The sequence below is a fragment of the Bufo gargarizans genome, chromosome 6 (assembly GCF_014858855.1).
Source record: "Bufo gargarizans isolate SCDJY-AF-19 chromosome 6, ASM1485885v1, whole genome shotgun sequence".
Lineage (NCBI taxonomy): Eukaryota > Metazoa > Chordata > Amphibia > Anura > Bufonidae > Bufo > Bufo gargarizans.
Window position 1 is genome coordinate 289,948,848 of NC_058085.1, and position 25,804 is coordinate 289,974,651.

At 42.3% G+C, this 25,804-nt stretch overlaps 1 protein-coding gene across 4 annotated transcripts in view; it reads right to left on the minus strand.

Moving 5' to 3' along the window:
* WDR11 (WD repeat domain 11) overlaps nucleotides 1-25,804 on the minus strand; it is a 156,148-nt gene that overhangs the window by 99,405 nt on the left and 30,939 nt on the right. For 2 of the 4 annotated variants that reach the window (XM_044296329.1, XM_044296328.1), the window contains exons 3-9: nucleotides 15,495-15,648; nucleotides 11,418-11,591; nucleotides 10,076-10,262; nucleotides 8,975-9,140; nucleotides 8,323-8,437; nucleotides 7,420-7,476; nucleotides 3,366-3,564 (exon numbers count right to left, since the gene is read on the minus strand). In XM_044296329.1, coding sequence (XP_044152264.1) covers nucleotides 3,366-3,564; nucleotides 7,420-7,476; nucleotides 8,323-8,437; nucleotides 8,975-9,140; nucleotides 10,076-10,262; nucleotides 11,418-11,591; nucleotides 15,495-15,648 — 1,052 coding nt within the window. The remainder of the gene's footprint in view (nucleotides 1-3,365; nucleotides 3,565-7,419; nucleotides 7,477-8,322; nucleotides 8,438-8,974; nucleotides 9,141-10,075; nucleotides 10,263-11,417; nucleotides 11,592-15,494; nucleotides 15,649-25,804) is intronic. The other 2 variants (XM_044296331.1, XM_044296330.1) reach the window with 1 other exon arrangement.

The following is a 25,804-nucleotide window of genomic DNA, read 5'->3' on the forward strand; positions in this document are numbered from 1 at the left end:
AAATAAACAAAAATGTCATTTTCCCCAAATAAAGTAAAAAAAAAAAAAGTGGTAAAAAATAGGGGGAAAAAATAAATAGACCTATTAGGTATCACCGCGTGCGTATCGACTGGCTCTATAAACATATCACATGACCTAACCCCTCAAATGAACACCGTAAAAAAAAAAAAATAATGGGCTAAATAAACCATTTTTTTGGCACCTTACATCACATAAACTACAACAGCAAGCGATCAAAAAAGCGTACGTCCACCAATAGTACCAATCTAACCGTCACATCATCCCGCAAAAAATGAGCCCCTACCTGAGACAATCGCCCAAAAAATAAAAAAACTATGGCTCAGAATATGGAGACACTAAAACATCATTTTATTTGTTTTAAAAAAGCGGTTATTGTGTAAAACTTACATTTAAAAAAATGTATACATATTAGGTATCGCCGCGTCCGTATCGACCAGCTCTATAAAAATATCACATGACCTAACCTCTCAGATGAACACCGTAAACAAAAAAAATTTGAAACTGTGCTAAATAAACAATTTTTTGTCACCTTACATCACAAAAAGTGTAATAGCAAGCGATCAAAAATCATATGCACCCCAAAATAGTGCCAATCAAACAGTCATCTCATCCCGCAAAAATCATACCCTAAAAACTGAAAAAAACTATGGGTCTCAGACTATGGAAACACTAAAACATGATTTTTTTTGTTTAAAAAATGAAATCAATGCGTAAAACTTACATAAATAAAAAAATATATACATATTAGGTATCGCCGCGTCCGTAATAAGCTACTCTATAAAAATATCACATGACCTAACCCCTCAGATGAACACCGTAAAAAAATAGAAATAAAAACGGTGTAAAAAAAGCCATTTTTTGTCATCTTACATCACAAAAAGTGTAATAGCAAGCTATGAAAAAGTCATATGCACCTCAATATAGTGCCAATCAAACTGTCATCTCATCCCGCAAAAAATGAGACCCTACCTAAGATAATCGGCCAAAAACTGAAAAAACTATGGCTCTCAGACTATGGAGACACTAAAACATGATTTTTTGTTTCGAAAATGAAATCATTGTGTAAAACTTACATACCGTATTTATCGGCGTATAACACGCACGGGCGTATAACACGCACCTTCATTTTAGAGGGAAATTTCAGGAAAAAAAATTAAATTTCAAATAAAGCCTCTGATCTGCCCCCTCTGGTAACGCAAACCCCCCCCCCCTCCCTCCCCAGTATTAATCATTGGTGGCAGTGGCCACAGGGTCCCCCTCCTCCCCCCCATCATTGGTGGCAGTGTCAGTTCCTATCGGAGCCCCAGCAGTGTAATGCTGGGGCTCCGATCGCTTACCATGGCAGCCAGGAGTCACGCTACTGAAGTCCTGGCTGCCATGGTATGTTAGTGAGCAGAGAGCAGCGCATGATACTCACGTGCGCTGTGGCCGCCGGTCGCTCCTTCTCATAGGTCTGTGCGGCGCATTGCTAATGCTGTAAGCATTAGCAATCCGCCGCACAGACAGAAGAAGGAGCGACCGGCGGCCACAGCGCACGTGAGTATAATGCGCTGCTCTCTGCTCACTAACATACCATGGCAGCCAGGACTTCAGTAGCGTGACTCCTGGCTGCCATGGTAAGCGATCGGAGCCCCAGCATTACACTGCTGGGACTCCGATCGGAACTGTGGGATATGGCCGGCACATTCATTGGTGGCGCAGTGGCCACAGTCCCTCCCCTCCTCCTCCTACTCTGTCCTCGTTGGTCTTCAGCGGCAGCCGCGCACAGTGGGGAGGGAGGGACTCCCTCCTCCTTCCTCCTTCCTCCTCCCTCCTCCTCCCTCTGCTGTGCCGGCCGGCTCAGTCCTGCCTCTCTGGCCTCCGGAGGACACGTTTCAGCCCTAATCGGCGTATAACACGCATACATCATTTGCCCCCTATTTTCAGGGGGAAAAAGTGCGTGTTATACGCCGATAAATACGGTAAATAAAAAAATTATATACATATTAGGTATCGCCGCATCCGTGACAACCTGCTCTATAAAAATACTGCATGATCTAACCTGTCAGATGAATGTTGTAAATAACAAAAAAAAATAAGGTGCCAAAACAGCTATTTCTTGTTACTTTGCCTCACAAAAAGTGTAATATAGAGCAACCAAAAATCATATGTACCCTAAACTAGTACCAACAAAACTTCCACCCTATCCCGTAGTTTCTAAAATGGGGTCACTTTTTTGGAGTTTCTACTCTAGGGGTGCATCAGGGGGGCTTCAAATGGGACATGGTGTAAAAAAAAAAACAGTCCAGCAGATTTTGCTGGACTGTTTTTTTTTACACCATCAGAGCCATAAATATTGAGTTCTGTTTGGCTGTTAACCCTTGCTTTGTAACTGGAAAAAAAATATTAAATGAAAAATCTGCCAAAAAAGTGAAATTTTGAAATTGTATCTCTATTTTCCATTAATTCTTGTGGAACACCTAAAGGGTTAACAACCTTTGTAAAATCAGTTTTGAATACCTTGAGAGGTGTAGTTTCTTAGATGGGGTCACTTTTATGAAGTTTCTACTCTAGGGGTGCTTCAAATGGGACATGGTGTAAAAAAAAAAAAACAGTCCAGCAAAATCTGCCTTCCAAAAACCGTATGGCATTCCTTTCCTCCTGCGCCCTGCTGTGTGCCCGTACAGTAGTTTGCCCAAAAAGTGAAATTTTTAAATTATATCTCTATTTCCATGAATTCTTGTGGAACACCTAAAGGGTTAACAAGGTTTGTAAAAATCAGTTTTGAATACCTTGAGGGGTGTATTTTCTAGAATAGGGTCATTTTTGGGTGGCTTCTATTATGTAAGCCTCACAAAGTGACTTCAGACCTGAACTGGTCCTTAAAAAGTTCGTTTTTGAAAATTTCAGAAAAAATTCAAGATTTACTTCTAAACTTCTAAGCCTTGTAACGTCTCCCCAAAATAAAATGTCATTCCCAAAATGGGAAAAAGGACTCCCAGGCTATGAGCTGTGCGCTGCAATTGGCCAGCGCTGCAGCAAGGGACACGCCTAATACAAAAACTCCGCCCAGTACAACAGAGGGAGCTGCAGACACCGGAGCCTATACCGGGCGAACGGAGCGGCGCCCAGACATACTAGTAAGTGCAGGGGGACCCCTGGGCGCAGCTCTGCCCACAGATATAGTTAGTTTTTAAACTAGTGAAAGGTCCTCTTTAAGGTGAAATAAGGCTGTGTCCTTAAGGAGTTAAGTAAAGTAATGCACATTTTCTGAAAGAACAGCCACTGTCACCGATCTTCTGCATAAACTAAACCATATATTACATTATATTGTATAATAGAATGTAAGTTGTACATAGAACTACCTGGTATTGCGTATCTTCCTTCCAGGGAAACTAGACTTCAGCTCCCAAATCATGACCCTTCCATCGCTGATAATGAGGGCAACAGCATTTTCATTAATAGGGTGGCAGGTTATGCCGTAAGGGCGTACTGTCTTAGTCACCCGAATGGCGTCACACTGACAGCGCAAATCATAAGTCATCTCCGGCACTGGATCCGACTCTGGTAAGGAAAAAAAAACATGATTAGCTTATTTAATGTGAAGAGTCTCATGGGAGAGAGAGAGGACATAATTGGGAGACGTTGTACTCCATGTCCATGTAACAGTGATGAATAAAGCCATTAGTACCCCGTGGGGATTCATGTGGTAGCTCACAATCACAGCAGTTTGCATAGTATATTATGTTTGCCTATAGCAAAAATACAATGATTTTCCCCTGAGATAATATGGAAAGCCTAAAGCTGTCCTTTGCATCACTGACTCTCAGACACAAAAACAAGCTTGCTTTTCAGGCCTTAGTCCCTATTCAGTTTTGAGACACTTTTTTTGTTCCATATGTGTCCGGAAGCAAAAGATGAATACAATTCATAAAAGTTCTACGAGCAGGAATGAGAGAATACAAATATCGCTCCGGGGGGAAGGCTGCTAAGTCAGACTTTGGGCTTCGGGCTCTGCCAGTGAGACTTGTCTGCAGGTGTCCCAGAATCTTCATTAATTCTTCATAGAATGGCTGGTGCTCATTTCGTCCCATGCTGATGTTTGACACCCCGGCAGCTGTTACACAATCTAAAATTGATGCGGCTGCCCTTTATTTTCATTCCGTTTCCCAGTTTTTGTTCACTTGCCTCTTTTAGTTGCCATGGTGATAAAAGATTGCAAACACTGGTATTAAATTGGGTGATTAATCTTCGTGTCAGCCAGAAGACGCGTGCGAGTACGATAATACTCGGGACTGAGGAACTGTACACAAAACTTTTATTTAGAAACTCAAAAGCTTTCCGACATGACCTTATACCATCTGCTTCCTTATCTAGATGCCCCAAATAATTATACACAAGACCAGAAGACTTTGGGGGGAATTTATGAAGAGTAGCGTTTCACAAGAAGTGCGCTGGAGTAAGATGTGCCAATTTAATAAGGAGGCACAGGCCTCCAAATAGCTTTGGCACATCCTCTGACAGTCTGTATCCAGAAAATCAAATCTACTGAAATGAAAAAAAAAAAAAAAGTAGCAAAAATTTTTGAGCAAAACCTTGCTGCAGCAAAAACTTTTGTACACCAGCGTACATCCTATGATAAAGTCCCCATTTTTAGCACATTTATAAAGCATTATGTGTGTAAACTTACTATTAAATTCATCTCAGTCAAGGATGAACAGACATTTTTGAACAACTGTGTCTCAAGTCAAAAACACAAAAAAAATTTAACACCACAACCCAGTTTACCAGAGATCATCTTCTGCATGCATTCTCTCTCTCTATGGTATGGTCAGCTTCTGTGGATTTCTGGATCAGGAAGGAGCTCGTAGCTACCACTGTGGGTTGTATCATTTCTCACGGGGTTGCTGTCCCCTCCAGATCCTTCTCACTGACTTGCTCTCTGCTTATAAAATGGTGTATCTATGCTAAAACTTATATTGCTCAAACGGAAACCTGTCAGCCGGAGCAAAGACTTCAAGTGAACTTAGAGCTTGAAGCTCTGTATCAGAGAAATGTTGGACCTATCTATATATATATATATATATATATATATATATATATACACACACATACATACAGTACAGACCAAAAGTTTGGACACACCTTCTCATTCAAAGAGTTTTCTTTATTTTCATGACTATGAAAATTGTAGATTTACACTGAAGGCATCAAAACTATGAATTAACACATGTGGAATTATATACATAACAAAAAAGTGTGAAACAACAGAAAATATGTCATATTCTAGGTTCTTCAAAGTAGCCACCTTTTGCTTTGATTACTGCTTTGCACACTCTTGGCATTCTCTTGATGAGCTTCAAGAGGTAGTCACCTGAAATGGTTTTCACTTCACAGGTGTGCCCTGTCAGGTTTAATAAGTGGGATTTCTTGCCTTATAAATGGGGTTGGGAAGTGAGGTGGATACACAGCTGATAGTCCTACTGAATAGACTGTTAGAATTTGTATTATGGCAAGAAAAAAGCAGCTAAGTAAAGAAAAACGAGTGGCCAACATTACTTTAAGAAATTAAGGTCAGTCTAAAAAATTGGGAAAACTTTGAAAGTGTCCCAAAGTGCAGTCACAAAAACCATCAAGCGCTACAAACAAACTGGCTCACATGCGGACCGCCCCAGGAAAGGAAGACCAAGAGTCACCTCTGCTGCGGAGGATAAGTTCATCCGAGTCACCAGCCTCAGAAATCGCAGGTTAACAGCAGCTCAGATTGGAGACCAGGTCAATGCCACACAGAGTTCTAGCAGCAGACACATCTCTAGAACAACTGTTAAGAGGAGACTGTGTGAATCAGTCCTTCATGGTAGAATATCTGCTAGGAAACCACTGCTAAGGACAGGCAACAAGCAGAAGAGACTTGTTTGGGCTAAAGAACACAAGGAATGGACATTAGACCAGTGGAAATCTGTGCTTTAGTCTGACGAGTCCAAATTTGAGATCTTTGGTTCCAACCACCGTGTCTTTGTGCGACGCAGAAAAGGTGAACAGATGGACTCTACATGCCTGGTTCCTACCGTGAAGCATGGAGGAGGAGGTGTGATGGTGTGGGGGTGCTTTGCTGGTGACACTGTTGGGGATTTATTCAAAATTGAAGGCATACTGAACCAGCATGGCTACCACAGCATCTTGCAGCGGCATGCTATTCCATCCGGTTTGCGTTTAGTTGGACCATCATTTATTTTTCAACAGGACAATGACCCCAAACACACCTCCAGGCTGTGTAAGGGCTATTTGACCATAAAGGAGAGTGATGGGGTGCTGCGCCAGATGACCTGGCCTCCACAGTCACCGGACCTGAACCCAATCGAGATGGTTTGGGGTGAGCTGGACCGCAGAGTGAAGGCAAAAGGGCCAACAAGTGCTAAGCATCTCTGGGAACTCCTTCAAGACTGTTGGAAGACGATTTCAGGTGACTACCTCTTGAAGCTCATCAAGAGAATGCCAAGAGTGTGCAAAGCAGTAATCAAAGCAAAAGATGGCTACTTTGAAGAACCTAGAATATTTTGTTATGTATATAATTCCACATGTGTGAGGCTACTTTCACATTAGCATTCGGGGCTCCGCTTGTGAGTTCCGTTTGAAGGCTCTCACAAGCGTCCCCGAACGGATCCGTCCAGCCCTAATGCATTCTGAGTGGATGAGGATCCGCTCAGAATGCATCAGTCTGGCACCGCCTGTCCTCCGCTCCACTCAGCAGGCGGACACCCGAACGCTGCTTGCAGCGTTCGGGTGTCCGTCTGGCCGTGCGGAGGCAAACGGATCCGTCCAGAGTTACAATGGAAGTCAATGGGGGCGGATCCGTTCGAAGGTGACACAATATGGCGCATTTTTCAAACGGATCCGCCCCCCATTGACTTTCAATGTAAAGTCTGGACGGAGCCGTCTGAATACAAATTGGACTTTTTTAGTAAAATATAATGCAGGCGGTTCCGTCTGAAAGGATACCATCGTTTGCATTATAGGAGCGGATCCGCCTGTACAAATACTAGACGGATCCGCTCCGAACGCAAGTGTGAAAGTAGCCTTAATTCATAGTTTTGATGCCTTCAGTGTGAATCTACAATTTTCAGAGTCATGAAAATAAAGAAAACTCTTTGAATGAGAAGGTGTGTCCAAACTTTTGGTCTGTACTGTATGTATATATATATATATATTTCTCATTAATGCGATTATCTAGTCAACCAATCACATGGCAGTTGCTTCAATGCATGTAGGGTTGTGGTCCTGGTCAAGACAATCTCCTGAACTCCAAACTGAATGTCAGAATGGGAAAGAAAGGTGGGCTACAACAGCAGAAGACCCCACCGGGTACCACTCATCTCCACTACAAATAGGAAAAAGAGGCTACAATTTGCACGAGCTCACCAAAATTGGACTGTTGAAGACTGGAAAAATGTTGCCTGGTCTGATGAGTCTCGATTTCTGTTGAGACATTCAAATGGTAGAGTCCGGATTTGGCGTAAACAGAATAAGAACATGTATCCATCATGCCTTGTTACCACTGTGCAGGCTGGTGGTGGTGGTGCAATGGTGTGGGGGATGTTTTCTGGTCACACTTTAGGCCCCTTAGTGCCAATTGGCCATCGTTTAAAATGCCACGGGCTACCTGAGCATTGTTTCTGACCATGTCCATCCCTTCATGACCACCATGTACCCATCCTCTGATGGCTACTTCCAGCAGCAGGATAATGCACCATGTCACAAAGCTCGAATCATTTCAAATTGGTTTCTTGAACCATGACAATGAGTTCACTGTACTAAAATGGCCCCCACAGTCACCAGATCTCAACCCAATAGAGCATCTTTGGGATGTGGTAGAACGGGAGCTTCGTGCCCTGGATGTGCATTCCTCAAATCTCCATCAACTGCAAGATGCTATCCTATCAATATGGGCCAACATTTCTAAAGAATGCTATCAGCACCTTGTTGAATCAATGCCACGTAGAATTAAGGCAGTTCTGAAGGCAAAAGGGGGTCCAACACCGTATTAGTATGGTGTTCCTAATAATTCTTTAGGTGAGTGTATATAAAACAAACTGGTGTCCAAGGGTGGACATTCACTTTATGTCTCTAGAATGTTTAATGATATGCATTTAAAATCAACTTTGCTATTATGCTTTTGTTGGCATTTCCTCTCACTCTTTCTCTACCTTCTCCCAATGAAAAAGAAACAACACAGTAATTTTGAATAATTCATACAATGTAAATACTGACTACACAATGTGCAATTGTAGAAGATTCAGGCATGCTTTGGACCAGTCCTCTTACCTCCCTCTTCATTTGGCACGCCCGAGTTTCCACAGCCTTGCCTGCCCACACGTAATGTAATACAGCCGTTCTCATGCAGGCAAAAAAGCAGATCTCTCTGAAAGCAAGGGATCACCTGGACATCGAAGGACAATGTAAAATATCAATAATGCAGTAGATGTAAAAGTGACCAAAAAAGCATGTCATTACGTCATCCACCGTCTTAAAGGGGTTATCCTGAAAATAATATTGATGACTTATCCTTAGGACACGTCATCAATATCAGATCGGCGGGGGTCCGACACCCGGGACTTCCGACGATCAGCTGTTAGGGGAGGCCGGGCGCTCCGTGAGTGCCAGGGCCTCTTCCTAGGCCACGTGACATCACTGTATATCGGTCATATGGCCTAGTGGCAGCTCATCCCCCACTGAAGTGAGTGGGGCTGAGCTGCTGCACTATGTACGGCGCTGTGCTTGGAAAGCTGCCAGGAGACAGCTGTGCTCCTCAGAGCTCAGGAGAGTGCCCCCTGAAACAGCTGATCACCAGGTGCCAGGACTCCGACCCCCTACAATCTGTGTAGTGGCCGTGCTTTGATTCTGCAATATAATTTCTTGGATAACCCCTTTAATGAGTTCAAAAAGATCTAGAAAAATGCGATATGAAAATACAAACCTGCAAGAAAGGCACTCCTGTCCTCTCAATTGCTACAATTCCCACAGTCTGGTTAACCTCCAGGTCCAAGATGAGTATCTCCCTGGGATAAAGCAATAGCAAGTGGTTGCGTTTTGAAGGCAAGTAGGACAATTGCAAACACTCGTTCAGTGTTACAGCCTCAGCACTGGAAGCATAAAAGAAGAAATTGTTAGCTACATGTCGTGGTACACAGTGATGGTCAAAGCAAAGTTTACATCACGTTAAGCCCTACATTTAGTGTATACGGTTGGAAAATGCTAAAACATACCCACAGAGATCCATTCACAAGACAAAGAGCGAAAGTCTCCATTGGGCCACTATAAATTGGCATACCTTTGTTTACTGTGTAAAAGAGTACAGCCAACTACAGTATATTTCTCTATGCAGAGGCATACGTCAGGCAAGACCCCCTATGTATACGCTTCACGGAAACCTCTAATGTGAACTTCACTCAGGTCACAGGTGAGTCAACCCCTAATGTAAACGTATCACAAATGTTATAATCCGTCACCACTTTGAGCAGCTCTATTGGGTCACCCACAATTCATCAAAATATAGCAGAATAAGGATCAGTTCACACATGGCGGCTGTTCTGCCGATGTAAATTACCGTAGCACACAGATTTTACGAAACACAATGGGGGGAATTTATCATAGTAGGTGTATTTGAGGTTTGTTTTTAGAATGGAGTTGCTATGTGCGCCTGCACCAAAATTTATGAAAAAGGTGAACATTAAAACATTTGGAGCAATTGCAATGTGGTTGTGCCTATTCCAGTAAAGATACGCCTGGGGGATACCAGGCGTGGAGTTTCAACTTTTTAAAAAGTCACACTCATAAATGTGTCACAAAAGTGATCTACTCTGAAATCCTGGCCAAATTTTCACTTAAACCTGTAGGTATTGCTGAAAGGCGCAGTGCTCAGAAAGTCATGAAATCTTTTCCCAAGTGACTCCAAAACGTCACAAAGACTTTTTGAAGCCAGAGTTCTGGCATGTTCGGCATGATAAATTCCCCCCAATGTGTTTTCATTGCAGTTTCTCACTATGATCTATTTTTTAAGGAGGGTAGCTTGACCTACCTGGGCTTCTCATTGGTGATGAGAATCTTGACCTTGTTCAGGGCTTTCTTTGCCCCTGTAGCAGACACTGGCTTTGCATGCGCAGGGCTGGAGTGAGGGCTTGAGATGTAAACTTTCCGTCCACTACTTGCTGGAGGCTTAGATGGGGAAAAGTCAGAGACAAACACGATGCCCTCACTGGTAAGTACTGCAAGATAAAAATGGCAAAAGGTCACAACATGACAAAGTACTCACCTAACCTAATGCCAATGTGATGATGAAAGTCACATCTCTCCACATTTCTATTTTAGAAAATACTAATATTTCCCACAATATCACAATTCCACAGCATCTTTTCTTTAGTAAAACTTTACCTGCCTTGTGATTTTCCTCTTTTATCCCTCCTGGAAATGCATGAATAAACTGACAACTGGGCATTATCATTTCTCTTCTCAAAATGTTAAATTATATTTACCTATTTCCAGAAGGCATTAAAAGGCTACAGATATTGATGGCCTATCCTCAAGACAGATCATCAATACAAGATCGGTGGGGGTCTAACAGCTGGTAACCCACCGATTAGTTGCTTCGGGCTACTGTGGCAATGGAAACTATACTATGTGTGAAGCTGGAAGCAGACAGCTCTGTACAGTATGTAGTGGCCGTGCTGGGATTCTGCAATTCAGCTTCCATTCAAATGAATGGGACCTGAGCTTCACTACACAGGAGCTGGAAAACGCACAGTGTATGGAGCCTTCTGCTTCCATTCGTATACTGCCAGTGTCCGGTGTATCCGCAGAACAAACAGCTGATTGGTAGGAGTGCTGGGTGTACGCCAGACCACCACCGATCCTGAGGATAGACCATCAATATCTGTAATAATAATAATCTTTATTTATAAAGTGGCTAAATATTCAGCTACATTGTAGCCCAGAGGAAATGAACAATGCAGATTTCTAAGAATAAAATGTTATGGGAATAAGAAGAATTTGACATGCCAGGATAGGTCCTCTTTAAAGTTGCGCACATACTGCCTTCAACAGCTTTCTGACTGCCAACGTAGCCAGGTATCTCAGTGGTGAGCACTTCTGCCAAGCAGAATGGAGGACATGGACAGAATCAGCTGCATGGAGCCTATATCTCACGTTCCTTGTGGGTCTTACTGTATGAGGATTTTATGGATTTCTTCTGCATACCAAACGCCCAATCGTACATTAGTTTCCTATGAGATTGGTACTTAAGTTATATATCAGCTGGGGAAATTAAATCTTCCGCCCCCACTGGGTACAGGAGGATTGTCATAAGTTAAATACAGAGTGCATAGTGCTGAAATAATGGTCAATAAATAATAAATGATTCTTACAGGCAAGTTGTGAAGGCTGGAAAGGATTGAACGAAAAACTCAGGATGTTCTCTGCGTAGCTTTTCTTCCACAGTTTGGTTCCGGTGTCTGCATTCCACAGCACAATGAGATTAGGTGGGTGAACGGCCAGCAGAAGATCACGAGAGGCATCCTGGCTCCATAACCATTGCATGTCTGCAGAAAACACGCAGAATAAAATGTTATACAGGACAATATACTGCAAAACTCTGAGGGGGCGTCTGACCTGGTGGAGTAGGGTGTTGGGAGTCAGTCTACCAGCAATCTGACATGGATCTATGGATAAGCCTAAAGAGGATGGACAGTAACTGAGGACATAACACAAATAACTAGCGAGCGCATAGGCCCTAACAATCCTAAATTTCCATGTTCTTCTGAGATCTTATTGTTCACATTAATGGAGTTGTCAGCTTACTAAGCAGATCACAGGTTATTCTACTATTAGGATCCCTGGAGATCAGCCATGATCAAAAGTGGAATTTAGCAGCAAGTGTTTGGTTCCTCTGCAGCACCTCCACAGGGTAAATGAGTCATTACACCTCAGAATCCATAGGCTATGCATGTAAGGCACGGCTGAGTCCTCCAGCATGAGAGGTTCTTGGTACCAACTCTCCACTTGTGCAAACTTATGATAGTCTCAATGAGGGACCCACTCTATTATCTCAGTAGGGTATCTGAAAAATTATAAATAAATAAACTCTGTAAGCAGATTCTACAAAATGTGGCCCTTCTCTTTGCTTTGTCAGCACAGGTTTCAGATAGACCTTGACATACAAAAGCAAATAAATGGCTGGACACGAGTTTAGGGTTGACAGAGATATTTCAACAACTGATCAGTTTAGCGTCAATGACTTAAATTCACCAGTAAATTTTCTGAAAAAAATTAATGTATATCAATATGGGACTCAATATGACTTTTCAAATAAGATCAAACGGGGGCAGTCAACTGACACCAAAAATTCTGTGAGCTCTAACCTGCCCTCGCTGTTCAGGCTGCAAAGAAGGCCAAGCAAACTAAGTACTGCCACGGTCTACTTCTGCCAGACATCACTTTTTGTTTTGGTAATTTTTATTAAAACCGCCATACAAGTAGTACTCAGGTTTTCAGACCTTTCCATGACCAGCAAGGTCTAGAGCTAGGAGGCAAACCTGGGTGCCCTCAAAAGCCCATCCCAGTACTGTGTTACCTCACCTGTCTACCCATAACACGTACTGTAGATTCATCAGGGGAACCATTTCGATTATTCCTGGGTAAAGCTTCAATGAAGAAAACATGCTACTGTACAGGCCAGTGCAGCGGCCGTTCTGCCTAATAGATGCACCATCTACGCGTTTCGGATCTCAACATTCAGATCCTTTCATTCATTCAGTCATGACATGACCTCAGTAAGGATCTGAATGTGACAATCCAAAATGCTTATATTGTCTCTTGCCTACCATCCTATATTATATTCAGACTCTCCCGATACCTATCCCCAAATCATTTTTTAAAAAAATACAGGATGTTATGTTGAGATTCCTTTGGGGTGGGAGAAGGGCACGCTTACCTTTTAATCAGATTACACGACATCCTATCCAGGGTGGTCTGGGTATCCCAGATGTGCATCACTACCACAAGGCGGTGATATGTCTTAGATGTTTAGAGTGGTTAAGGCCTCATTCAGATCGATTGGATCTGATAGTAGAACAAGCCATGTCAACCGTCCCGCTGAGAGCATTCTTATTTATGGATGGCCCCCATGCTTCCAAAAATATTAGAACTCAGAGTTCAATTACTAAATACGTGCTGAACATGTGGGTGAAGTCTAACTGGAGATCCATTTTGACACCTAATTACCTGATGTTAATGCAAATTAGGGATGTCTTTTTTCAGGCATCTACTGATTTTTTACACACTCTTCCGGACAGTGTGAAACAGGGTGTATCTCCGCTATTGGCTATTTGCCCGGATAATGATATCCCTTCAGCATTAGATCTTTATAAACATCCACTGATGAAGGATTGCTCCCCGTTCCATATCAACTATTGCATCAGATATTTGAAGCAGAACCTAACACGTCTACCTACAGTGGTAGTCCATTCTTCATTTGAAAAATTAGTTGCACAAATTAAAGACCCAAGAGGGAAAATATCCAAACTGTACGAGACTTTAATGTCCACATCTAAGATAGACAGTCCGACCTTTCTTCACCAATGGGAACTAGACTTACAAATAAAGTTTTCATCAGTTGAGAAAAAACTTGCTTTGCTCTCCCCGACTAGGGTGTCCAGGTGTGTCAAAGTACAAGAGAACAGTTATAAAGTCCTAACTAGGTGGTATTTTACCCCCCAAAGACTACATCGTATATTTCCCGCTTCTACAAGTCCCTTGTGTTGGAGGTGTAATAAGGAAATGGGTACCCATGCACACATTTGGTGGTCCTGCGACCAAGTAGTGCCCTTTTGGAAAGCAGTGTGTGGAGTTTTATCAAAAGTGAGTGGGACGCATGTCCCTGTGACCCCAAAACTTTGCCTGTTTGGCTTGTATAATGACATAAAGGGTCCAAAGAACATTAGAATTTTGTGTGCGGCTCTGCTGGCGTCTGCTAGACTTCTTATCGCAACATGCTGGAAACAACAAGACATACCTCCGATCCAGAAATGGTTTGTCAAATGTGATCAGATATGTAGACTTGAGCAGATGGTACATTGGGACCAGGGATCCACACTTAAATTTGAAGCTATTTGGAACCCCTGGAGATCTTACAGACAATTTATACTAAATTGATAATCTGGATGGGTTGTTACTGAACATACTTGAATGTCGGCCCTTGCATGGAGGTGAGCAGTTCTGGTTCATGTGGATGAGACTTACTAAAGGCAGGATTATAACATCTGAGTGTTCTAGATTTGGCGAGGTTTCGAGGTTAATGACAATACCTTATGCACCAACAACTGGTTTTACCCCCCCCCCCCCCCCCATCCCCACTATTTTTTCCTTTTACTTTCCTTAACCCAATTACCTGTGTCTACCCACTGTTAAATGTTGTATTTGTGGATGTTCACGTAATATTCTGATTATATTTGTTGAACTACCTCATGCACTTGGACATGTTGCTGACCTATAAGAGAATGTCATTGTTATTATTGATATGTCTTATGACAACATGTATCTGTGTCTCAGATTTCTATTTTTTATGCCCAAGTGTCAATGAGTATATATTTATTGCTGAGAAAACAATAAAAAGAGTTTTAAAACAAAACAAAATGCTTATATTGTGCTATTATCTGTACTCGTTGGTTTTGTCTTCATATTTGTATCAACCGTCAGTTTTATTGGACGCTGGCCTTTATCCACGTCTTGTCTTCATGGTGTATGTGCTGATCCCAGGCCAGTCCGTGCTCCGGGAGACTGCACTGGCAGGTGAGCAGTACTGAACTGTTTATAAATCATTTTTTCTGATCCAATTAGGAGGGCACACTGCTCATGTTCTCCCATAGCCTTGGACCGTAATCTGTGCTTTCTAATTAGCTTAATTGGGGACGTAAGAGTCCCACCCTATGACAACATGGCTAAAGTGAGAAAGCGAGGACACCCTTTCTACAGGGACCACCTAGATCTGTTAGACAAGGTACACCAAGTTCCTGTCCAGGTTCTTCTTTACCGGTGGTGTCAAAGTCCATTAGATATTTGTCTTATTACTATATGTATGGGGAATTGAACACATGATAATAAAAGTTATGTTCAGAAGTAGAAAATAGATCCGTAAATGTCAGGCACAGTCCACAGTGAACGCCCTACGAGACCATAGACACGTTCACAATGCCCAAGCCTCTCTCAGCACAAGAAGCTTTTACAGATTCATGAACTGCCAGTGATGGAGAACGTCTTGCATTATTTAATGTGGCAATGTTTTCATCCATTTTTCAATTTTCAGTCTGGGTGACACTTGAGCCAAGACCCTCAATGTCACCCACTAGGCTAACGTATATAGACAATGCCATGTTGACAGATTTGCATTACAAAAGTAGTAAAAAAAAAAAAAAAAAAGCAAACATTACAAAAATGAACAACCTTACCATGGACAGGTTTAGAGTATTCTTGTATTTCGCACCGCGTTGTACCAGTTGTAACATCCCAGACCACAATTTTTCCACTGGCATCAGCAGATGCTAACCGTAGGGAATAGGGGGAACCCAAATTATGATGATAGTTTTCTCTTGCCCATTTAACCTGCAAAAACAAACATTAAAAAAAAACTATAAAAGTGTTCAGTATTAGCTATTCAAAAAGAGTTTTAGATTTTGTGATTCCTATCCATATGCCTTGCTAGGTATTTTGGGGGAAACAATTAAAATAAAACCATACATGAAATATAAAAAAATATAAAAAATAGATTTCACCTTTCTAAGCTTAAAATCTTTAAAACGGCTCATGCATACGAACGTGTGCCGGCTGGACCCGTATTGTGGCCTGCACACAGCGGGTCCACAATATACAGGCCACGGTGGTTTGTGCACACGGAGCGCTTCCATGGGGTTTCTCTCCGTGCCGCTGCACCACAAAAAAATAGAGCATATTTTATTTGCGGTGCGGACGGATCACGGACCCATTCGAGTTGAATGGCTCTCTGGATCCGTCTGCGGCACAGATAGTGCCCGTACATTGGAACGGCCGGGCAACGGCCGTGTACATGAGCCCTAAAAGTTATGCTTAAACATAACGTTCAAATCTCCAGGTCCCCCTACTGAGAATCACAGGTCTCAGCATATACTGTAGTTAAAAAAATGACAAACCATCTTAGTAACTTATAATTCATAACCACGGTACGCTGGCTGTGAAAAGTCAGTTATCCGGGCAATGGATTCCTGATGAGCCTGTGCTTAGATGAAACAGCCAATCTGAACTGGTAGAGCTGTGTTAAAGGGGCTCTCCACCATATCAAATCTGTACTTGCTAAAAGGCTCCCTTGACAAAAAGATCACAAACTGTCCCCCTGCTGGGACCTCCTGCAATCACGAACAATCTCGTGACCAATAGCAACAAACGCCACACCTAGGGCCAAGTACACCCCAGAATATCTCTTCCCATGGTGTAGTAAATCTCCTGAAAAGCTGCACAGCTCACACCAAGGCACTGTTACTTTAATTTTTGCAAATTTGAGCAAAAATATATCTATACAAAAGCAGGTGTAACAGAAATATATTACCACCGATGCGGCAGTCCATACAATCCTGTGGCTGTTGCAAAAGTGGTTGGTTCTAGTTAAAAAAATCCATGGAGATGCCGCTGTGGAAAGTAAGCTCTTGCATACCTATGTGGCATTTTAAGAGGACCCCGAAACATCGCGGAGGTGCGCAGACACTCACGTTCTAGAATGCTTCGTGGATCATCTAGATCCAACCGAGTTTGTAATAGCTACATGATTTTTATAACTACCGCACTAGTGCTGATGTATTTCTAGTATTACACCGCTTTTGTATGGATGTATTTTTGCATGATTTTCATAAAATTTAATTAGCAATCCCTTGGTGTGAGCCGTGCAGTGTTTAAAGAGACCTCTAGCAATCAGACATAACTCTGAAATACCAGACAGTAAGTGCTCAATTTCCCTGCAGTGCCTCCAAAGGAGAATTGCATGACACATTGCCCATTTGTAATCCAGAGGCACTCTTTCTACCAATCTCCACACACTGAACAAGAGATCAAAGGACTCCCTCGATTACCGGTAACTCAGAATGCCCTAACGGAACACCTGGAAATGTTTTTTTTTAAACCAGGCAACCATTTTGAATATGAGCAGAGGACAAAACAGTCTGAACCTATGATGAGACAGGAGGAAGCTTTATTAACCCCTTAAGGACATAGGGCGTACCGGTACGCCCTATTTCCCGAGTCCTTAAGGACCAAGGGCGTACCGGTACGTCCTAACTTAAAATCTTAATTCCGGCGCCGCTGGGGTTAATCGGAACGGGATTTCGGCTGAAATCATTCAGCCGGCATCCCGTAACAACGCAGGGGGGGGTCATTTGACCCCCCCGTATCGGCGATCGCAGAAAACCGCAGGTCAATTCAGACCTGCGGTTTGCTGCGCTTTTTGCCGTTTCTGATCCCCGCGGTCCCTGACCGCGGGGATCAGAAACTTCAGAGTGCCCGAAATCAATATTGTTAACCCCCCCCTGCACCCCTGCACGATTTGATGGCGGCGGGTGGTGCAGGGGGGGTGTCGCATGCAGTGGGGGCGTTGCGGGAGGCGGGCGGTGCGGCAGGCGGGATCGCGATCCCCCGCCCGCCTCCCATTGCATAATCGTTGGTGTACAGTGGGTATACCAGGGTGCCAGCACATTGCTGGCACCCTGGTATAAACGGCTGACATCGTTGATGCGATGTCAGCCGTTTAACCCTTTCCATACAGCGGTCCGTACGGACCGCTGTATGGAAAAGGTTAACAGTAAGAGGGAGCTCCCTCCCTCTCCGATCGGGGGGCTGCTGTGCCTTTGCAGCCCCCCGATGGGAGAAGGAGAGAGCCCCCAGACAGCCCCCCCAGAACCCCGTCCTTACCCTTCCCCGTCTGCGAAGTTCTGACCATAACTGAGCAGACGGGGAAGGTTCCCATGGCAACAGGACGCCTGATCAGGCGTCCTGCTGTCCATGGTGCTGAACAGATCTGTGCTGAAAGCATAGACCTGTTCAGTGTAAGTAAAATACAGTGCAGAAACCTATATAGGTTCTGTTCTGTATTTTACAGACATCAGACCCACTGGATCTTCAAGAACCAAGTGGGTCTGGGTCAAAAAAATCAAATAAAAAGTGAAAAAAGTTAAGATAAAAAAAAAAAACATTTATCACTGAATAAAAATTAAAAAAATAAAATACACTACACATATTAGGTATCGCCGCGTCCGTAACGACCTGATCTATAAAATGGTCATGTTACTTTCCCCGCACAGTGAACGCCATAAAAATAAAAAAATAAAAACTATGAGAAAATTGAAATTTTGCCCACCTTACTTCCCAAAAAAGGTAATAAAAGTGATCAAAAAAGTCGCATGTACGCCAAAATAGTACCAATCAAACCGTCATCTCATCCCGCAAAAAATGAGACCCTACTCAAGATAATCGCCCAAAAACTGAAAAAACTATGGCTCTTAGACTATGGAAACACTAAAACATGATTTTTTTTGGTTTCAAAAATAAAATCATTGTGTAAAATGTACATAAATAAAAATAAAGTATACATATTAGGTATCGCCGCGTCCGTATCGACCGGCTCTATATAAATATCACATGACCTAACCCCTCAGGTGACCACCGTAAAAAAAAAAAAAAAAAAACTGTGTAAAAAAAGCAATTTTTTGCCATCTTACGTCACAAAAAGTGTAATAGCAAGCGATCAAAAAGTCATATGCACCCCAAAATAGTGCCAATCAAACTGTCATCTCACCCCGCAAAAAATTAGACCCTACTCAAGATAATCACCCAAAAACTGAAAAAACTATGGCTCTTAGACTATGGAGACACTAAACAATTTTTTGGTTTTCAAAATGAAGTTATTGTATAAAACTTACATAAATAAAAAAAATTGTATACATATTAGGTATCGCCGCGTCCGTGACAACCTGCTCTATAAAATTACCACGTGATCTAACCTGTCAGATGAATGTTGTAAATAACAAAAAAAAAAAACATGCCAAAAAAGCTATTTCTTGTTACCTTGCCGCACAAAAAGTGTAATATAGAGCAACCAAAAATCATATGTACCCTAAACTAGTACCAACAATACTGCCACCCTATTCCGTACTTTCTAAAATGGGGTCACTTTTTTTGGAGTTTCTACTCTAGGGGTGCATCAGGGGGGCTTCAAATGGGACATGGTGTCAAAAAACCAGTCCAGCAAAATCTGCCTTCCAAAAACCGTATGGCATTCCTTTTCTTCTGCACCCTGCCGTGTGCCCGTACAGTAGTTTAGGACCACATATGGGGTGTTTCTGTAAACTACAGAATCAGGGCCATAAATAATGAGTTTTGTTTGGCTGTTAACCCTTGCTTTGTTACAGGAAAAAAAATATTAAAATGGAAAATCTGCCAAAAAAGTGAAATTTTGAAATTGTATCTCTATTTTCCATTGAATCTTGTGCAACACCTAAAGGGTTAACAAAGTTTGTAAAATCAGTTTTGAATACCTTGAGGGGTGTAGTTTCTTAGATGGGGTCACTTTTATGGAGTTTCTACTCTAGGGGGGCATCAGGGGGGCTCCAAATGGGACATGGTGTCAAAAAACCAGTCCAGCAAAATCTGCCTTCCAAAAACCGTATGGCATTCCTTTCCTTCTGCGCCCTGCCGTGTGCCCGTACAGTAGTTTACGACCACATATGGGGTGTTTCTGTAAACTACAGAATCAGGGCCATAAATAATGAGTTTTGTTTGGCTGTTAACCCTTGCTTTGTTACTGGAAAAAAAATATTAAAATGGAAAATCTGCCAAAAAAGTGAAATTTTGAAATTGTATCTCTATTTTCCATTGAATCTTGTGCAACACCTAAAGGGTTAACAAAGTTTGTAAAATCAGTTTTGAATACCTTGAGGGGTGTAGTTTCTTAGATGGGGTCACTTTTATGGAGTTTCTACTCTAGGGGTGCATCAGGGGGGCTTCAAATGGGACATGGTGTCAAAAAAAACTGTCCAGCACAATCTGGCTTCCAAAAACCATACGGCGCACCTTTCACTCTACGCCCCGCTGTGTGGCCGTACAGTAGTTTATGGCCACATATGGGGTGTTTCTGTAAACAGTAGAGTCAGGGCAATAAAGATACAGTCTTGTTTGGCTGTTAACCCTTGCTTTGTTAGTGGAAAAAATGGGTTAAAATGGAAAATTAGGCAAAAAAATGAAATTCTCAAATTTCATCCCCATTTGCCAATAACTCTTGTGCAACACCTAAAGGGTTAACGGAGTTTGTAAAATCAGTTTTGAATACCTTGAGGGGTGTAGTTTCTTAGATGGGGTCACTTTTATGGAGTTTCTACTCTAGGGGTGCATCAGGGGGCTTCAAATGGGACATGGTGTCAAAAAAACTGTCCAGCAAAATCTGGCTTCCAAAAACCATACGGCGCACCTTTCACTCTACGCCCCGCTGTGTGGCCGTACAGTAGTTTATGGCCACATATGGGGTGTTTCTGTAAACAGCAGAGTCAGGGCAATAAAGATACAGTCTTGTTTGGCTGTTAACCCTTGCTTTGTTAGTGGAAAAAATGGGTTAAAATGGAAAATTAGGCAAAAAAATGAAACTCTCAAATTTCATCCCCATTTGCCAATAACTCTTGTGCAACACCTAAAGGGTTAACGGAGTTTGTAAAATCAGTTTTGAATACCTTGAGGGGTGTAGTTTATAGAATGGGGTCATTTTTGGGCGGTTTCTATTATGTAAGCCTCGCAAAGTGACTTCAGAGCTGTAGTGGTCCCTAAAAATTGGGTTTTTGTAAATTTCTGAAAAATTTCAAGATTTGCTTCTAAACTTCTAAGCCTTGTAACATCCCCAAAAAATAAAATATCATTCCCAAAATAATTCAAACATGAAGTAGACATATGGGGAATGTTAAGTCATCACAATTTTTTGGGGTATTACTATGTATTACAGAAGTAGAGAAACTGAAACTTTGAAATTTGCTAATTTTTCCAAATTTTTGGTAAATTAGGTATTTTATTATGCAAAAAAATTAATTTTTTTGACTTTTTTTTACTAGTATCATGAAGTACAATATGTGACGAAAAAACAATCTCAGAATGGCCTGGATAAGTCAAAGCGTTTTAAAGTTATCACCACTTAAAGTGACACTGGTCAGATTTGCAAAAAATGGCCTGGTCCTTAAGGTGAAAATGAGCCCGGTCCTTAAGGGGTTAAAGGGGTTGTCCAGGTTCAGAGCTGAACCTGGACAGCCCTCCATTTTCACCCCAGCAGCCCCCCTGACATGAGCATCGGAGCAGTTCATGCTCCGATGCTCTCCTTTGCCCTGCGCTAAATCGCGCAGGGCAAAGGCATTTTTCAGAGTTCCGGTGACGTACCGGGCTCTCCATGGGGCTGACAGGAACCCCGGTGACGTCACCGGCACTGATGGGCGGGATTTAGCGCTGCCCTAGCCAGTAAAACGGTTAGGGCAGAGCTAAAGCCCGCCCCTCAGAGCCGGTGACGTCACCGAACACACTGCTGGGCGGAAGTTACCGCCCGGCAGTGTGTTATTAAAAACAAAAGAGCCCGTGCCCTGCGCGATCTAGCTGCCGGGGTGAAAATAAGGGTATGTCCGGGTTCAGCTCTGAACCTGGACAACCCCTTTAAAGGCTATCAACACCTTCAAGGTCAATTTCTTTTTATTATTAAATTCTACTCATTTTGGGCTACAAAATACTTTTTCGACTGGTCTTTATAAAAAAATAAAAATGTCAGCAGATTTTGTGATACAGAGTTACATTTCTGTCCATTTGCTGTCTCTTTTTGTTAACACAGGTCCCTTCAGATAAGAGCTACACATGAGCCCTTATCTCTGAAATCCTGACAACTGATAAACACTCATTATAGCAGAATCTGTATCAAACCAATAAGGATGAGGCTTAAATCAGTGTTTAGGGGCTGTTAGGGGTTCAGGGATAAGGGCTATACATGGGCCATCGAGGCTTCTATCTGACGGGGCTCATTGTGATCAGAAACCCTGCTAGTTTTACTAATACACAGAGACTGACCTGATCTGTATAGAAAATTGAGATTTAATTTTTTTGCAATAAAGACCAATTGAAAAAATGATTTATAGCCCAAAATGAGTAGAATGCAATAATAAAAAAAACTGCACCCGAAGGCGTTTATAGTCTTTAAACAACAAAGCTGCACAGTGTTCATGGTGTACTAGATCACAATAGAAAAGCAGGGAGGGGGGGGTCACACCCATAGACTCTCACCAAATACTTATGGCACATACTAGCCTGTCTACAGTTAAATGGATTGTCTGGCTGGATAACATTTTTAGAATGGGGTAGAAAAAATTAAAGGGCACCTGTCAGCAGATTTGTACCCATGAGCACTTGGCAGTTGAAGGCATCTGTGTTGGTGCCATGTTCATATGTGTCCGCATTGCTGAGAAAAATATGAAAATGGGACAACACAGATGCCTTCAGCTGCCAAACGCACAGGTAAAAGGTCAGCCAGTTTAAAAATCTGCTGATAGATGCTATTTGAAAATAGAAAAATGAAAGAAGCATTACTCACCTCTCTGATCGCCTTCCACTGTCTTTACCACCCTTAACTGGTCCATGCTAGTCTCCGCTTCCTGGTCTAGTCTTGCCACACAGAAAATGACAAGAAAAAAACCATCCCATACAGCCAAGCACTGGTAGATATGCGATTGGCTGAGCAGGCATATCCACTACTTCCTGCGTGTGAAGCTGGGACCAGGAACAAGGGGCTATCATCATCATTATATTCAGCAACGGGAACCAGCGGGGGACTGGTAAGCATCAGAACAGGTATGGTGAAGCTAATACTTAAACAAAAATGTTAACAACCCATTCTGCGAGTTTTGTCTGCGAGATATCTTCTATGAACAACCCCTTTAACAATGGGAGGCGTGACCAGAAAGATGGGATGGTGATCCGGGTACTTCTTCTAACTGCCATATATTTGGAGTTGGGAGTTTTTCTCCTTTAATATGAGGCCCACAAGGGGATTTTGCCTTCCTCCTGATCGGCATGATTATACCTTGGATGTGATGGACCAATGTTTTTTTTCAACCTTATCATTTACTGTATGTAGAGTAACCATCATTAACAAGTCATATATATTGTTTAAGACAAAAAGTTGAAATCTGTACATTTTTCTGACATTAATATTAGGATGCATTACTGTACAACCTACAGCATAAACAATAGACCCATTTAAGCTTTCTCTTTGGCTCCATTTGCCTCTCTGGACAGACCTGAGCAACCATTTTCAAGCTGCCATATGAAACAAGAGGAAGCGGCTATGATACATGAAACAACTATAAACTTTAATCTTACATCGAGAGCGATTTCCAAGCATCCCAGGTAGGTTAAGAAGGGAATAAACTACATGAGTACAAATCCATTAGAGCCGCAAGCTGAATTTGTACTCTTTTATGTAAGACATGACTATTTATTGGAGGGGTGCAGGGGAGAGCATACTAATTATCTCAAGACAAGGCCATAGAAGGAGCCATGGCTAGATGCATTATATTAAAATGTATTTATACCGCTTGTGTTTCACACTAAATAACCTGATAAATGGATTCTTCAGAGTAAAACAGTCATGTGGATATCTAATACGTGGTTTATTTTTATTTAATGTGTGCACAATAAAATTTATTTAAAACTAAATTATGGTGTTTTTGATTTGCAGGTTTTGTGGCACAGCTTTTATTACTTTTTAACATTTTTTTAAATCCCATTATGGGATCACTATTTCATAACTTTGTATTTCAGACTTAGAATGTATTTGCATACTCCTGTATGCGAATACATTATATTCAGTGTCACTATGACAGGCTGCTATTAGGGCAACACTAGTATAACTGAACAGACAGCCCTGGGATCCGTTGTAGGTCCTCGGGGCTGACTGCAGATGGCTCCCCTAGTCTCCAGTCAGATCAATGGGGAACCCTGTGACCCGATCATAGGGGGGGGGGGGGAGTTCTCTTTAATTCTGCTGTGGTATGGACTGTGGCAAGAGTTAACAGCAGGAATAGAAGCTTCCTCCACCCCAGCTGTTAGTAACAGCCCCTGCATTGCGGCCGATTAGTCTTCCATGGGATTGTTCGTACTAACGATCCCACCAACTAAACTGGCCAATCAGGGAGTCAGTTTTTTTTTTATTGTTTTCTTTTTAAACTGACTCCCTGATACTTGAGCACAACGGCAAGTGATCTGAATTTAGACAATCATGCCATCAAAATGCAGTTTCATCCAATGAACAGTCAAAGATTTCCAGCCTGGTGGATAACATTTTCAGCAAGAGTCCGCTGTCGGCCATCATGAACAGTAGTTTGCGCTAGCTTTTCAAATGACATTTGGAGGGAATGGCCAAAATCGGCCATTCCTGTCAAATTTAATCTCATGTGTATGGCCACCTTTAGTGCAGCAGCAGCACCCCCCCACTCCCCCCCCCCAACCCCCACTGCAGCGATGCCAATAGACGTCAGAGCAGACTGAGGCCTTGCCCTGCTCATCGTCAAAAGACTGTGATTGGTCATGGGGTTAAGAAAGCACACAAGTATAAAAGGATAAGTTTAACCCCTTAAGGACCCAGCCATTTTTCACCTTAAAGGGGTATTCCTATCTCAGACAATGGGGGCATATCTTTAGGGCATATCTCTGGGACCCGCACCTACAACGAGAACGAAGCGGGGAGAGCTGTGGCTGGAGGATCCCGGATTTCCCAGGGTCCGTCCACCACCAAGCGCTGCTCTCATAGAAGACCCCATTTTAGAAACTACACCCCTCAAGGTATTCAAAACTAATTTTACAAACTTTGTTAAACCTTTAGGTGTTCCACAAGAATGAATGGAAAATGAAGATCAAATTTCAGAATTTCACATTTTTGGCAGATTTTCCCTTTTTTTTTTATCAGATAATTTTTATTAACAATTTTCTAAAAATTTGAAAAAAAAATGCTTGTGCAATATCCATGTAACAGCCAATAAAGGGATTACATCACATGTTCAGTAACGTTGTTAATTGCATGGGTATAAAATACAGCAACCAGCATAGTAGTAGACGTAATTGAGATTAATCATCACTTGTACAAACCAAATTTTCCACCTTTTTTTATTTAAAAATAAAAAGGACCATCCCTCCCTGTCCAACCAAACCCCCCCCCCACCAAAGCGATGGAACGGGCATGGCTCCCCAATCCGAGTACCTTATCCAAACTTCAATTCAGCATATGGTGTACTCCTCACATCAGTCTAACAGGCCACATTGCACCCATTATATGTCATTCCATTCATATTGAGTCAACATTCAAGACAAGAAAAAACAAAAGCTAACAGAAATAAAAAAGATAAAAGGAGGAGAGAAACAGGGCCCTCGCTACTTCCCTAACACATTATATTTAGGAAGGGAGGCTAATCCGGACACCGTTTCCTGTAGTTTTCCCAGTTTCCCCATATCTTATCAAACTTCACCACACACTTTCTCTTGGTATATACACCTTTTTCTAGGCGCAATATGTCAGACATCCTATTTATAAATTCTCCCCTGGACGGAGACTGGGGTCTAAGCCAGTATCTGGCTATCAGTTTCCTAGCTTGGAATAGCAGGCGCTGTATTCCCAGGCGATGACGATTTTTGATGTCCAATATCCCGACCACACATGTTCTCGGCCCAGGCGGAA